The 16,678-nt window shown below is 41.0% G+C and overlaps 1 protein-coding gene across 6 annotated transcripts in view; it reads right to left on the minus strand.

Annotated features, from left to right (window-relative positions):
- LOC125447121 (carnitine O-palmitoyltransferase 1, liver isoform-like) overlaps positions 1-16,678 on the minus strand; it is a 98,538-nt gene that overhangs the window by 42,380 nt on the left and 39,480 nt on the right. For all 6 annotated transcript variants that reach the window (XM_048521252.2, XM_048521255.2, XM_048521253.2 and 3 more), the window contains exons 2-6: positions 12,929-13,090; positions 11,006-11,145; positions 8,609-8,780; positions 5,750-5,851; positions 4,531-4,668 (exon numbers count right to left, since the gene is read on the minus strand). In XM_048521252.2, the coding sequence (XP_048377209.1) occupies positions 4,531-4,668; positions 5,750-5,851; positions 8,609-8,780; positions 11,006-11,145; positions 12,929-13,069 (693 nt within the window). In that variant the 5' untranslated portion in view covers positions 13,070-13,090. The remainder of the gene's footprint in view (positions 1-4,530; positions 4,669-5,749; positions 5,852-8,608; positions 8,781-11,005; positions 11,146-12,928; positions 13,091-16,678) is intronic.

Raw genomic sequence — 16,678 nt, forward strand, 5'->3', positions numbered from 1 at the left:
CCAGTTCCTGTCTAATATTATTGTAGTTCGCCTTCCCCTAATTTAACACCTTCACGCAAGGACTGCTGTAATCCCCATCCATGAGTATCTTAAAACTCTCAGTATCATGGTTACTACTCCTGAAATGCTCTCCCCCACTGAAACTTAACTCACTTGGCTGGGCTCATTTCCCAAAACCAGATGCAGTAAAGCCCTTTCCCTAGTTACAATGCCTACATATTGTGTCAAGAGACCCTCCTGAATGGTCCTTCCAAATTCTGTCCCATCCAAACCCCTAACGAGTGTTCCAGTCAATTTACAGGAAGCTAAAATCACCACAACAATCCTGGTGGTTGGTGTAGCTCCTACGGCTGAATAGGTGACTTAACAAAATGGCTTAATTTTATGAGCACTGATCCTGATCAATCAGAATCAGTGATAAAGCAGACAGGAAGGAAATGAGGGATGAATGTTAACTTGGAAGTTTGGTGCAGGTAAGATTTTGGTGCAGAAGTGGAAGGAGGTGCTGTTTTTAAACCTTTACTTCAGCTTCTAGTAGTTGGATTTTGAGGCATTGAATAGGTAAGTTGTACAGATTGGTTGATTTTTAAGATTTTATCCTAAATGGGACAAATAATGAATTGGTACTGAGGAGATAACATACTGCATTAAACGTAAGGTTTAACTAGTTAAAACACTTAATATAACTATAGATGGGGAAGACAATGGTTTAGTGGGATTATCACTGGACTATTAACAAAGAAACTCGGTTAATGTTCTGGTTTGACTTTTGCTATAGTAGACGGTGAAATTGAATTAAAACAAATCTGGAACTAATAATCTACTGATGACCATGAAATCATTGTCAATAGTTGGAAAAACCTATCTGGCTCACAAATGCCCTTCAGAGAAGAAAGTCTGCCACTCTCACTACTCTGGCTACATGCAATTCCAGTCCCAAAGCAATGTGATTGATGCTAAACTGCCCTCTAAAGAAGCCTAGCAAGCCACTCAACTGTATTAATTGAGACAAAGTCTCAGCAAAGAAATGATTAAAAAGGACAACAGCAAAAACAGCCCTACCCTGTCAACCCTGCAAAGTCCTCTTTACCAACATCTACCGCCAGAATGGGGAGGGTTTTCTCTCAGACTAGTCAAGCAACAGCTTGACACTGTCTGTAAGGTATGGTTCAGTAAGCGTGACTATGTCGCAGACAACACCACCACCATCCCCAAACCTGGATATGTTCTGTCCCACTGACAGGATTGATCGAGCTGAGCTAGTGCAGCACAATGGTACACAGCCAGGAGGGAGTTGCCCAAGGTTTCCTCAACATTGGTTCTAGGTACCATGAAGTCAAGCAGATCCAGGTTAGACATGGGTAAGAAAATCTCCTAATTATTACGTACCTTCTTTCCTGAGTTGATGAACCAGTCCTCCTCCATGTTCCACTCTGAAGAGTACTGCTTTGAAGTACTGAGGTTGGCAAGGGTGCACAATGTGCTGTGGATGGGGGATTTCAATGTCCACTATGAACAATGACTGGCAGCAGTACTACCGATGGAGCTGATAGGGTCTTAAAAGAAATTGCTGCCAGACTGGTTCTACAGCAGGTAGCGAGGAACCAAGAAGTAAAAACATTTTAGACCTCATCCTCACCAATCTGCCTGCTGCAGAGGTATCTATCCCTAATGGTACTGGTATGAGTGACCACCACAAAGTCACTCCCACTTCACATTAGAGAATATCCTCTACTGTGTTGTGTGGCACTGACATCGTGTTAACAGACTTCGAGCAGATCTAGCAACTCACATTAGGCATCCACAAGACACTGAAAGCCATCAAAAGCAGGTGAATTGTACGTGAACACAATCTGCAACCTAATGGCCTGACATATCACCCCCCATCAACTCTTACTGTCCTGCTAGAGGATCAACCCTCGTTCAACAGAGTGGAGGACAACATGCCAAGGGCAGCACCTGAACTGTATTTGTATTCATGTATTTGTCAAGATGCCCTTTAAAAGTCACTAATGTTGGTATATCTAAGAATTCAATTGTTTTGGAAACCAAGGAAAGGGGACCACAATGTACTACACAAAAGGTTAATACCCAGGTCAAAAGTTCATGAAATTGATAGTGGTATTTTAGCATGGGATTAGTTAACAAATAGGAATAAGGCAATAGGACATTTTCAAATTGGAAGCTTAAGACTAGACTAGTGCAACAAGTCCTCAGAGCCTCAGCTGTTTACGATCTATAATGATTTAGATGTATAGACACCGTAAGATATTTCAGTTTTCTGGTAATTCAAAGCCAGGTGGAAAAGAAGCTATAAAGAAAGAAACAGGTGCAAAAAAATATAAGCAGGTTAAGTAAGTGGACAAAAAAAGATGGCAGATAAAGCAAAAACTGGAATAGAAATGTGAGGTTATTCATTCAGGTATTAACAGCAGAAACAGTATCTTTTAAAAAGCAGGAAGTGTTTAAATATGGATGTTCAGAGAGACTTTAGCGTACACACAAAGAACACAATAAGATGCACACACAGCAAGCAATTAGGAAAGCAAATAGCATGTTACCCTTTATTGCAAGGGATTTGAAGTAAAAGAATTGTTAAAAACTTACTAACATTGAAAGGGCAAAGACAAAACCATCATAGAAGCACAGGGCTCCTACCGACTGGTCTCACGTTTAACCTAAGGGTCACAAAGCCTCAGGCAAGGGGCAAAGTTGAGAAGGTAGGAACATCATGTCGACCAGAACTGGTGTAAGAACTGAACACGCTGTGTCTGCATCACTCTGAACCACAAACCAGCTGTCCAACCAACTGAGCTAATTGACTCTAATATTGTACAAGCTCCAAGTTTTGGAGAGCCCAAACCTGCATTACATGTTAACTCAATGTGGAGTTGGAGGAACACAGCAGGTCAGGCAGCAGAGGAGCAGGAGAGTCAACATTTTGGGTCACAACCCTTCATCAGGAATCCTCTGATGCTGCCTCACCTGCCGAGTTCCTCCAGCTCCACACTGTTGACTCTGACTCCAGCATCTGCAATTCATGCAATCTCTTGCAATACACGTGCATAGTTTGATACTCAAATTTTGAGAGGTTCACAAGGATGATCCAGTATGGAGGGACTGTCTTGTAAGTAAAGGCTAAAATAAGATGCAACTCTACTCACTGGAGTTTAGAAGAATGAGAGTGACCTCATTGAAACTAATAGGATTCATAAAGGGCTTGGGCGGGGTAAACGGTGAGACAATGTTTCCCATTAAAAGTCCAGAATCAGACGGCATAAGTCACTGAATAAAGGGGCACCAATTTTAGACCACGATGAAGAGAAATTCCTTCTTTGAGTGTTGACAGCCCTTAGAATTCCCCGTCACAGACGGGTTTAGGGGCACAGCCCTTGAGTAGATTTAAGGCTGTGAAAGGTTCTTGGCCAAAGGGGCAATCAATAGTTATAGGGAAGGAGGATGTGTAAGGCAGGAAGGTGGACATGAGGTCCAAATGGCCTACTCCAGTTCCTATATACTTGCACCGGAGGCTGTCATAGCACCAAGCAACCAGGTTAGGCTCTGAGATGAGCGGTATCATAAGCTAACTCAGTTGGAACTCTAAAATCTGGAATTTAGAAGAATAAGAAGGGATCTCACTGAAACATTCAAAATCACGAAGCAGCTCAACAAGACAGACTCTAAAACAATCTTCTGACCAGGAAATCTAGAATAAGGATGCAATTTCAAGATTACGAGTCAATGACATACGATTGGAAAAAAATCACATTTTAAAATGTTGTGAATTTTTGGGATTCCTTACCCAGCGGATTTTGAACACCAATGAGTACATTCAAGACTGCTATAGACAGAATTTTGGCCTCTCAGGGAATACAGGGATAGGGAAATGGGGCATAAAGTAGAGGCGAAGACCAAACTCGACATGACCATACTGACAGGTGAAGCGGTTTCAACCTGCCATACGGTCTATTTCTGTTCCTATTTCTCATATTTGAAAGAGCTGCCTAAGTAGATCCTACCACTGTACTTTTTCCCCCATTACCTGAGAAGTTCATTTTCTTTCCCTTCATGTCTATTTATCCAGTTCAATTTGACAGTTTGTACTGAATAGGTTTCAAACACCTTTGCAAGCAGTACATTTCAAGATCGTGAGATCGCTGGTTCTTTTGCCAAATACATTTACAGTATTCTGTATCATCTCCTTACAGTGGGTCCAATTACTTTTTTCTTCCAAAATCCTTTATGATTTTGTACATATCTATCAAATTTCCCCCAAACTTTCCCAATGTTATGGAGAGCAAACCAAGGATATTCAGTACCTTCTATGAATTAGAAAATTAAAAGCCTGCACGACCCCGAATGCAAAGACTTGTGGTCTCGGCTACAATCAGTAGTATAGGACCCAAATCAACACCTTCAGAAATTTCGTCAAAACAGTCCTATTACTAGATTTTAATCTATCTGGTGAATGAAATTAATATTTAGACAGCCACTTCAGAAGGCACCATTTAAATGCAGTACTGAACTCACATAGTTGGTAGCCCACCAAGACTTCAGTTTAAGGTACCACTGCAGCCGAGGCGCCAAGTTCCGTTCAAAGTCTTTTGCCAAGGCCTTTGTCCGTCGGAAGTCCTCATCGTTCATCAAAGGCCTCACCGACTCCAAAAACTTGAAAGAGATGGAAGCGAAACAGGAATGAAAATGAACATATTTCTAGACTGGCACTATAAATCTACCAATAAATTACTGCAGTGTACTAACAATATTTTGAGTGAAGAAACCACTTGACCTTGGGGTGAAGTTGTCAAGGTAAGAAAATGAAAGTAAAAATCCAAGAAATATGAGAAGCCATTCCAATCTACTCCACTCTTCAATATAATCATCCTCCCCACCTGTTCCCTGATCCCATTTTTTTGAAAAACCAACAATCTGTCTTAGTCTGAGCAGCCATAAACATTTGGGGCAGAGAACCAAAGATAGATATTCAAGTTGATAGGTCACTCTTCCCCAGTCTTAAAACAATCCTTAATCTCTTCCTGAATATGTCTATTGTTTTAGTTTAGTTTTTCCATGTACAGGAATAAAAGCCATTTGAATGATCCAGCTCAGCACTATGCTGAAGTCATTCTCAATGATATGGAGGCATTTTGATCCTGTACGCTCTTCCTCTCTACATGTTAAAGTGCATTTCAAGTTTACAATTTGCTACTTAATTAAGCACATTCTTCTTGTATCTTGTTAATATATCCACATAATGCACTTTATACATTTCACAGACCTTAATACAATATACACCTGATTTAAGTAAACTGCACTGTTATCTTGGAATAAAAATACTTGTATCTGAAATGTACAATCACCTTTTGCTAACAAAGCTAAAGGGAAATTCTAAAAATAAATCAACTTTAAGATGTGTACAATGCATCATAAAATGTAACTAAGACTGGAAAGCCACCACATTAAAAATGGAAGGGGAATCTAAAACAAAAATCTTAAACTGTCCTAATTCTAACTTGCATAGTCCCTACTTCCAAGCTTGTTTGAGTTACATCTAATTATGCAACTCTTCCTTCTCACAAACTCAAATATACTGACAAAATCTCATCCATCCTCAAAGATCCAAGATTTCATTTAAACAATTGTTAGATTTTGCACTTAATTCTGAGTCTTTTTTCAAACACTTTAATCTTTCTCCACAGCCAGCAAAATCTAATATTTTACTTGGCTATTAAAAAGTTTTTAATCTTACCCTTCTCAGGGTGTCTTTTACGGATGGAACAGGCAGACGTGGAAGGCAGTTCTGGAAACTGTATAACATTGGTTTACGTCCCGAGAAGATCTTCACTAGTGTCTGAAAGAGAAGTGCAATTCCTACTTTATTTTTCTCTCCTTCCAATTTTCTTGCATATGTTTCCAAAGGACTGATCTCATCTGAAATGCAGATCCATTTGTACTGGGATCTATTCCAATTTCAAGGAACTATTTTTCATGAGACTAATCAACCAGTATTAGCAAGCTACTGACCCATATGAGTCACACAGCTACACTTAATCCCGTCCTCTTCCAATGCTGACCCATAGCATTCAGACAATCTGACATGGTCCCTCCCTAATCCAGGAAATATCTTCAATCCCAGCTGAGCTCAACTAATGGAAGTCAAACAGGAAATCAAGAGTGGGGCTTTTCTGGTTTGCACTCATTGGACCCCTTTCATTAGGGAAAATTGATACCAATAGCAGCATACAAATCATGGCAATCCAGCCTAGCAAACTCAGCTACTGTTCTATTTGAGACAACAAGGTGTACAGCTGGATGAACACAGCAGGCCAAGCAGCATCAGAGGAGCAGAAAAGCTGACGTTTCAGGTCTGGATCCTTCTTCAGGAAAAATAAACAGTGAAGGAAAAATTCTGAGTCAGCTGAACAGTGCCTACAGCTGGAAAACAGAAGTGTGCCGGGCACCAAGCCTTTGTAAGGACATAGCAGTCCTGGAGGAAGTACAGCAAAGAATGCTATCTGGACCCAGAGCTAAATTTCAAGAATACACAAACTTGTATTTACATAGAACACAGAACAGAACAGCGCAAAACGGGCCCTTTGGCCCTCGATGTTGCACCGACCTGTGAACTAATCTAAGCCCATCCCCCTACACTATCCTATCATCATCCATATGCTTATCCAAGGACTGTTTAAATGACCCTACCTTCAGTGACTACAGCACAAGGACACCCAGGTCCCACTGCACACTCCCCTCTCCCAATTTACAGCCTTTCAGCTAGTAATCTGTCTTCTTGCTTTGGCTTCTTTATTCAAGGAATTTAGTAAGTTAAGGAGAGATTGATCAAATTTTTCAAGATGCTAAAGGGAAATAATATAGTAGATAAAGGAAAAAAAACTAATTCCTTAACTGGGGTTAAATCTAAAAACTAAAGTCAGGCCTTTCAGCAGCAAAGTTAGGAAACATTTCGACACACGAAGGTCAGTAGTAGTTTGGGAATTCTCTTTTGCAAATACCAGCTGATGTTAGATTAATTGTGAAACCGAGATTGCCAGATTTTGTCCCCAAAGGTTTAAGGATTTTGAACCAAGTCAGAATACACGTCCTCCCACCCACCTTCCTGCAAAAATGCCATCCCCTATTCCCAATTCCTTCGCCTCCGCTGCATCTGCTCCCAGGTTGAGGCATTCCACTCCTGTACATCTCAGATGTCCTCATTTTACAAGGACCACAACATCCCCCCGCTCAGTAGTCAAGAATGCCCTCGACTGTGTCTCCCGCATTTCCCACAACTCATCCCTCAAACTCCGTCCCTGCAATAACGACCAAAAAAGAATCCCTTGTCCTCACATACCACCCCACAAAACTCCGGATGCAACGCATCATCCCCCGACCATTCTGCCATCTGCAATCCGATCCCACCACCAGAGACATTTTTCCCTCCCCACCTTTGTCAGCTTTCCACAGGGACCGCTTTCTCAGTGACTCCCTTGTTCGCTCCACACTCCCCTCCAGCCCCACCACACCCGGCACTTTTCCCTGCAACTGCAGGAAGTGCTACACCTGCCCCCACACCTCCTCCCTCACCGCCATCCCAGGCCCCTAGAAGACTTTCCACATCAAGCAGATGTTCACCTGCACATCTGCTAATGTGGTATACCGCATCCACTGTACCTGTTGTCGCCTCCTCTACATCAGGGAAACCAAACGGAGGCTTGGGGACTGCTTTGCAGATCACCTACGCTCAGTTCACAATAAACAGTTGCACCTCTCAGTTGCAAACTATTTCAACTCCCCCTCCCATTCCTCAGACGACATGTCTATCCTGGGCCTCCTGCAGCGCCACAACAATGCCACCCGAAGGGTGCAGGAACAGTAGCTCATATTCTGCTTGGGAACCCTGCAGCCCCATGGTATCAATGTGGATTTTACAAGCTTCAAAATCTCCCCTCCCCCTGTGAATCTGTAAGATTGGCTTCAAAGATGGCTGCTGGTGCCTGTACCCAAATTACAGATTCACACACCTACTGCATCCCAAAATCAGCCCAGTTTGTCCCTGCCTCCCGAACCTCCTCTTCCTCTCACCTATCCCCTCTCCCACCTCAAGCCATACCCCCATTTCCTAACTACTAACCTCATCCTGCCCCCTTTACCTGTCCATCCTCCCTGGACTGACCTATCTCCTCCCCACCTACACTCACCATTACTGGCTCCATCCCTGCCTCTGACTTGTCTGTCTCTTCTCCACATATCTTCTCCTCTATCCATCTTCGATCCGCCTCCCCCTCTCTCCCTATTTATTTCAGAACCCCCTTCCCCGCCCCATTTCTGATGAAGGGTCTAGGCCTCAAATATCAGCCTTCTTGCTCCTATGATGCTGCTTGGCCTGCTGTGTTCATCCAGCTCTACACCTCGTTATCGCGGATTCTCCAGCATCTGCAGTTCCTATGACCTCAAATATTTAGAGTTAGGTCTCAGATCAGCCACAATTATCAAAACAGGCTTGAAGATCAAAATGATTTATTCTCAAATCTATTGTGGTTGAATATCATTGTGAAGTCATAGTCATGCCCACACACACCATCAACCTTCATGATGCTTCAACACTTACAAACCAGACTTTGGTAGTAGTGGACACCTTGCCATGCTCTTCAAACATCCAGCCATGGTAGGAGAGGAGGCACTTGAGGATCTGTCGCATCACAAAAATCAGTGCCAGCCATAGTCCTGTTGCAAACAGCAGTGCACTCACCAGATTTTGACCCTGGTGTGACATAAATCGTCTACAAAAAAATAAACAAAATGACATTACATTAAAGTCTGCTTGTAAAATAGGAAATTTAAAATTTTTCACAGCATTGCAATATAAATCAGACCTAATAAAAGAGGTTATGAAGTGCATTTATTAGTGTCTCGAGGGGAAATTATTTGCTAACGTGCACATCAGCTTCTCACAAGTTACAAAGTGCAGTTCATCTTTCTTTGCAGGATTGGCTGAAAAAGGAAAATTGCCCAGGATATCAGAATTCTTACCCAGCGTCACACATTTAGGAAACGGTACAATGGTAATCATGTTACTCAACTAGTAGTCCAGAGACTTGTCCAAGTTTGAGTTCAGTTTTAAAAACAAAAGGATATCAATAACTGGTATTAAATGTGATCAGGACACTGTTGGTTCACTAAGCTGATTTTAATGGAAAATAATGGCACGTGGTGTATAAAACAAGCCTTACTTTCCCAATTGGGGCATTAAATTAAAATGAAATTGCTTTTGCTCCTTTGTTACAGTTAACTGATTGGCCTGGATCTCATGTTTGTTTTTTCACCAATTTTATGTCTGATCATCATGGGTCATGGGCTACTGTGCAGCCCTATGCCATGATATGCTTTGGCTTCCAAAAGGTTTACATAAAGCGCTACACGAACATATCAGTTAAATTCAAAGCCATGGGAATTTAGAGCAAAATCCTTGACAGCATAAGAAATGGTGACCAGATAGTAAACAAGTACCTGTTATAACAGCATTTTACAAAGGGGGTGGGGATGGAGGTGAGCTGTGCACAAAGTGAAGCACTATCTGAGGTACGCTGGAGCCCAGTGTTAGGATTGTTAATTTTAATAATTTACATAAATGACCTGAATTCAAAAATTCAGTATGGAGTTAGCAATTTTGCACATAACACCAAACTAAGGGGGCACTGAAATCACAGGTGAAAGTTTAGGAAAAGTGGAATGAGCTGGACAAAACATTTAAGTGGATAGAACAATGGTAGATAAAATTTAATGCAGGCAAGGTATTTTTATAGCACAAAAGAATGAAGAACAGGTGCCTCACAATTGTTTGCATGCTACCACTAAACCAAATACCTATCACTTAGTTATGGACATTGATACGTTCCACACTTCCCCTTTCTTTATTACTTACATCCCATACCACCTCTCAGGCTATAACATTTTCTGCAACGTCAGGCATGTAGTCTCAACAGGATGGACTCTCCTGTTCATCTCTTATGAGCTGCCTGCAGTGCAGCATGTCTCAATGTCTAACTTTCTCCAACCCTAAAAATATCCAATACTTCTACGGTCTTCTAATTCCAGACTTTGGTTCATTGCTTATTTCTTTCATTCTGCAATGGGGTCAGCTGCCAAGAGTCTGTGCTCTGGAATTTCCTCCTGAAACTTCTACCCCTTCCCCCCACTTTTTCTACCAACATGACAATTAAAATTGAGGTCCTTCATGTCCTCCTACTTCCTTGGGTGTCTGACACAAAGCCATGCATATGATGTACGTTGGGATGTTTTACAACATTTTGAACACGGATGTCTAAGCTTTACTGCCGTATTCTTACCCTGATCTCACATCACGATTGCCACACGTCACTACTGTTAAATGCCCAGTTCAGCTCAATTTTAACATTTCATTTGTTATTTTATTAAATTTGCAGTAATTTTCATATTGCTTCAGCAAAATATATTCTCATGAACACTCTGATTCACAGCATATTAAGAGATCAGGATAATAGTCTGTCATATTCTTAAAGTGTTGGTTCAATTATATCTGAATTGTACAGGTTTTCCATTTTTCTACTTCCTGCATTGTGCTCTAGTGTAGTAATAACATTTAGTAACATCTATTTATTTACCATCTCTAACATAGTTAAATTTCCCAAGGTGCTTTGGGAAAGTACCAAGATTTATTTAGGAAAAAAATCAGTAGGGGTAAGAATGTTTCATGTTCTTTATTTCTGCCTTGAATCTCTTGGTTTGCACTCACCAGTGTATATCTGAGCTAGACAGATAAGAAGGTTTAGAAGCATGGGAATATAAAACATTCAGTGAATATCCCTTAAGAAATCTCATTGTTGAATCACAGTTGGAGAAATTTAGTTTTTTCAAAAGGTCATAAACAAGGATAACTAGAGTCAAAAAGTCAACAAATGGCAACCATTCAAGCAAAGAACAAACTCAAGTCCCGTTACTGTTTCATCAGTTGGTGATAATTACTCACCTTAGAGGGAGATGGTCCTTAAGCTTGCCTATCATTCCCATTGAGGGATCGACTCTTGTATACATGGTACCAAGTATGGTCAATACCACAAAAAGCCAGCTGGATGGGCTAGCGGGGTAGACACCACTTGCAAAATTGTTCTGCAAAGAGGTGAAAGTGAAAAAGAAATCTTAATACTTTGCTTTAAATGTTAAAAATAAATACTTTTTATGTAGGTGTGGGGGAGCTTGCCACTTTCCACAACTTTGTTTTTATGTCAGGCCACGTACTAGTAACTCAGTGGAGGAAGAAACACCTCAGAACATTCTTCAGCATTACCTTTGATGTTCAATTATTCTCACATTTCTCAACAAAATACAGTAGTCATAAAGTCAGAGATACACAGCACAGAAACGGAGCCTTTGGTCCAACTCATCCATGCTGACCAGATTTCCTATATAAATCCAGTCCCATTTGCCAGCATTTGGCCCATATCCCATCCCAATTCCCCTTAAACCCTTTCAATTCATGTACTATTCATCCAGATACCTTTTAAAGGTTGTAAATTGTACCCGCCTCCTCCATTTCCTCTGGCAGTTCATTCCATATGCGCACCACCTTCTGTGTGAAAAAGTTGCCCCTTAAGTCCCTTTTAATATCTTACCCCTCTTACTTTAAAGCTATGCCCCCGAGTTTTGGACTCCCCCCAACTTGATGAAGAGACCTTGCCTACTTACCCTATCAATGCTCATTTTATAAACTACTACAAGTTCACCCCTCAGCCTCCGACACTCCACACAAAATAGCTCCAGCCTTTTCAACCTCTTCCTATAGCTCAAACCCTCCAACCCTGGCAACATCCTCGTAAATCTTTTCTGAACCCTTTCAAGTTTCACAACATCCTTCCTATAGGGTGACCAAAATTGCATGCAATACTCCAAAACAGTCGCTCAACCAATGTCCTGTGCCGATGCAACATGACCTTCCAGCTTCTATACTCAATGCACTGGCATAAAGACAAGCATACCAAACACCTCCTTCACTATCCTATCAACTTGTAACTCCATTTTCTAGGAACGATAAACCTGCACTCTAAGGTCTCTTTGTTCAACAACATTCACCACGACCTTACCATTAAGTGAATAAATCCTGCCCTGATTTGCCTTTCTAAAATGCAGCACCTCACATTTATCTAAATTAAACTCCATCTGTCACTCGTTGGCCCATCTGATCAAGTTCCCATTGTGCTTGAGGCAACCTTCTTCGATGTCGACGACACTTCCAATTTTAATGTCATCTGCAAACTTACTAACTATACCTCCTATGTTCACATCCAAATCATTTATATAAATGACAAAAAGCAGTGGACCCAGTGTTGAAAAATCACACTGATATAGAAAACCTCACAAACTGCATAATTGTGCTGCTTCTACACCATTACATCAGGGACATGGCCTCAATTTTTACTTGGGTGTGGGAGAAGTGAAAATTCCTTTGGCTGTCATAGGTGACAAAAGACCCTTCAAACCTTTATTCTCAGAGGGTCAGAAGTGATTGGAATTCTCTTCACAGACAGTAATGTTGGCTATGTCATTGAATATTTCAAAGGCAGGGTGAATAGATTCTTGACTAAACAGGGAATTAAAGGTAGTAATTGGGTAGGTGGGAATGTGAAATTGAAGCCACAATCAGATTAACCACAATCTTATCAAGGACACATCAAGCTCGAGCTGCCGAATAGCCTACACCTGCTCTAACTTCGTATGCCAGCAAAATGTTAATCCTGCAGTACATTAACTATGTTGTCAAGGTATTGAATATTTTCTGAGCAACTCTAGTTATTTAGTTTCTATCGCTGTGACAAACTAGTTCCAAGATTTATTTTTACTAAAAAACAAAGGATTCAATATGTGGGTAGACTTGAAACTGAATGGAAGCCCTCACCTTGATCCTGATGCATTTCTTTTTCCAGGCCCTGATGCCCGAGAGGTAGATCTCTTTCAATGCATTATGGCTGAGTCGGAGGTCAATGCCCTCTGGGGTGACCGTGAACTGAAATGCGACGGCCTGGTGAGCTTCCGCCATGTTCGCCCGTTACACTACTACCTGCAAAATAAAAACAGAGAGGATGGCACCATTACATGTGTTCATTGCAACCACCTTTTCCTGGATCCCTCTTACTCCTCCATCTACATTTTTTGCAGAAGTGAATATTTTTATTTTATCCCCATCACTGACAGTGTACTTTCAAACTGGGAACTTAATCAAAATTAGCACAAAAAGACTACAGAATCTACCTAGACTAATTAGCCTAAATGGTGTCCTCAAGTGTTTTTTAAACAAGGTACTTCCTGTTGTTCTAATTACTTCTTACTTTGCCACATATTCCCCTTTTCTCTCATGAAAACAATTTCAAAGCGCCCCTTGTTGCAGGTGTACACTGAGCTACAAGTGAAAAAGTTAAATATCACTAGACATGGGAAATCCAAAAACAAGCAGAAAAAGCTGGAAACACTCAGAAGGTGAAGGACAGGCGGTATCTGTGTATGCTGCAAAAATAAAGTTAATGTTGCAGTTGTGATTTCCACACTGCGAAAACAATGAATGTTATATATTGAAAGCAGTCTTTTCACACTTCTCTTTTTGCAGTTAGTTGCTTGTGGGAACAAAACTCTCACATTTCACTAAAGTTAACCTTTTGCTTGTTTGATATTAAACAGATGAGTGACAAAAATAATCACCTACAATATGTAAATTTCAAAGCTTTTTAGCAAATTGGCTTTGTCATTCCATAAGGTCCAAGTCTCACTGCCAAACAAAAATACACTCCAAAACAAGCTCTTTACAAGTTGCTTCTCTAGTTCTTTCCTTTCTGGTTAGCAACAGTCCCCTTCCCATTACTATCTTTGTTATTATTCTTAAATTTTTTGCTTACGACTACAGCCACCATGCAGCCTAGATGTTACATAATTGTTAAATAGTTTTAATATATGGGTTTGAGGAGAACGGAAAATTGGACAGAAAAAGTGAAATAAGGTGCAGAGGAGTGAAAGAAAACTAAGAAATATGCTGTATGTAATTTGGAAAATGACTAGAAAATCAACTAGTAAGAGATGCATGGAGTGAAGATTTCAAGTTAGAGGAGGAAGAGGAAGGAAGTACTATATTCAAAGCTGGGTGGCTTAACACTAAAACAAGTTATTGGAAAATAAAAAAGAACTTGTAGGAGAGAGACATGAAAATGAGCCAAGAACCTGTCTTTAAGCAGCGAGTACATGAGACGATGCAGTGAACATATGACTGATGTCTGACAGCCCAGATGGAAAAAAAAGTAGAAATCCAGTAATGCTTGGAAGTGAATGCATTGAACATACTGATCCTCCATTTTGAAGTATCTAAGATTGACCAGAATATCTCATTTGCCATATTTACTTTTCCTTCTGGAAAGGAATGGTGCTGGAGCCAGTTCAATTATAGTTTTGCAACTTTAGCATTGGGAATGGAACCCAGACAGATGTAAAAATACAAGTTTTCATTTGGTGGCAGCCAGGAAGTTTCAACACAAATAAACACAAGGCTCACTGTTTGAGACAGTAAACAATTCAGCATAAATGAGCAATTTCATTGTGAGGTAAAAAGGGTATTTAGGAGGGGTAAACAAATATTATACTTGCAGTACTTTCTGGCAGTCTTGGGCTAGATTTGGCTGTGGTGCAGGGTGGGGGAAGAAAGAGAATTAGAAAAGAGGTTCAGACTGTTCATTGCAAATCCTGTCATCCTAATTAACGCTTGAGCAAGTGAAATTATAAACACAGGACTGAATGCAGAAAATGTGGAACCATATCAAAGAGGAAGATTGTTCAAGAAAACAACCTGAAATTCCAATCATAATCAATGCCCTTCTAACAGTGTAGCTTCAGAACTCCCAGAACAACATTTATATTACTGTATTTCCTTTGCAGTACCTGCAAAGATCAGATTGCTGCTATGAAGACAAATAGTTCTGTTAAAACAAATAAGCGCTACCCATTTAGTAATGTAGTATTTACTCTATCCACCGTCTTGAATTCTAAGCATTAAAGAAAATAATTTGTGGACTTGCTGTGATGTAATACTCTTTTCCAACAATTATACGTAATCAATAGGGCAAAAACAAAGACCTGTTAAGCAGTTGCCACTTTAATGCTCCAACCCACCCACACTCATATTGGAGTTATGAAGTTTAACTCAAACTCATAATACACCACCTCGTGTTTTCACTCAGCATTTTGCAGGCCTTTAGATGTAACAGCGATTTTCACAACTTCAGAGCTTAACTGCTGTTCCCATTTTTCTCAGCCACCTGGTAACATACCATGGGTGCACCAGTGCTTCCAGCTTCCACAAGTAACGCATGAAATGGGACACCTTTGAGATGGAAATCCTATCTTGGGACAAGATCAGAAAAGGTGGTGTGATCCCTCATGTCAGTCTTTAGTGCTTCAATAATCCAATGAATGTTAGAGATTTTTTGTCTCCACAATCTAACAGATCCTGCTTGTTCAAGGTCACTTTCCTATGGCCTCTTTGCCTTTCCCCAAACACTGCACTCCTTTCCCTTATAAACTCTATGTCTTACCATTCTGACAAAGGGTCATAAAGCTTAACTATTAACTGTAGCTAAAACAAAACTGAAAGAACTTCAGATGCTGTAAATCAGAAACAAAAGCAGAAGTTGCTGCAAAAGCTCAGCAGGTCTGATAGCATCTGCGAAGAAAAATCAGAGTTAACATTTCAGGTCCAGTGACCCCTTCCTCAGAACTGATGGTAGCTAGGGAAACATTGGCTTACAGCATGTGCGCGGTGATCATTAGTTGTAAATTGCACACCCCCACCCCAGTCATTCTGTTACCATCTGTAACTTTGAATGGATGAATAGCCTTTATTATCATGTGCACTCAAATGAGAGTGCAGTGACAAGTTTGTAATGTTGCATCTTGGCATAATCTTAGCTACATGGTACCTAGGTAAAGATATTTTAAGTGTTGTCACAGAATTGAAGTAGTTAAAAAAACAGATTAGCACAGGAAAACAGAGTTTTAAAGTCCAGAATGAGAATATAAATTGTCTATGAAGTACTCAAATTATAGCCCTTTAGTCATTTTCCAATGAGAGTCCATGCCCATCGGGCTTCAGAACACGAGGCCATGCTGCGCCCACACAGTGGCCTCTGTCCAGGACTTGCTCTGCTACCGCTCCAGGACTCCGCCCATGCTCACTCTGTCGCTGCTTTGAGACTTGGTCCATCCTTGGTCTGCTGCCGCTCCACTCCACTTTGGGACCTGGTCCCTGCTCACTCCATTGCTGCTCCAGGCTTCATCATGACTCACTCTGCACCCCGCTCCAGGACTCGGCCCACAAGCTCTACTACTGTTCCACAACTCAGCAAGCGTGATGCGCTGACACGGCCCATGCGCTCTCTTTCTGCCTGGGCTCTAGTCGCGACTCATCTCCCTTCATCTCGCCTCCATTCTCCAGATAGGGTAGTTTAAGAAGGGGGGGGAAGGGAGGGGGGAGAAGAGAAGAAAAACTGTTGCAAAGATGGGGGGGGGAAAAAAAGAAAAAGCAAAAGGAACAGGCAAGCAGAGAAGCTCCAACTGGAGTGTTACTCTGCCACCATCTTGCAATTTGCTTTGTCTCTTACGTTAATATTTT

The sequence above is a fragment of the Stegostoma tigrinum genome, chromosome 38, assembly GCF_030684315.1.
Source record: "Stegostoma tigrinum isolate sSteTig4 chromosome 38, sSteTig4.hap1, whole genome shotgun sequence".
Taxonomy (NCBI): Eukaryota; Metazoa; Chordata; class Chondrichthyes; order Orectolobiformes; family Stegostomatidae; genus Stegostoma; species Stegostoma tigrinum.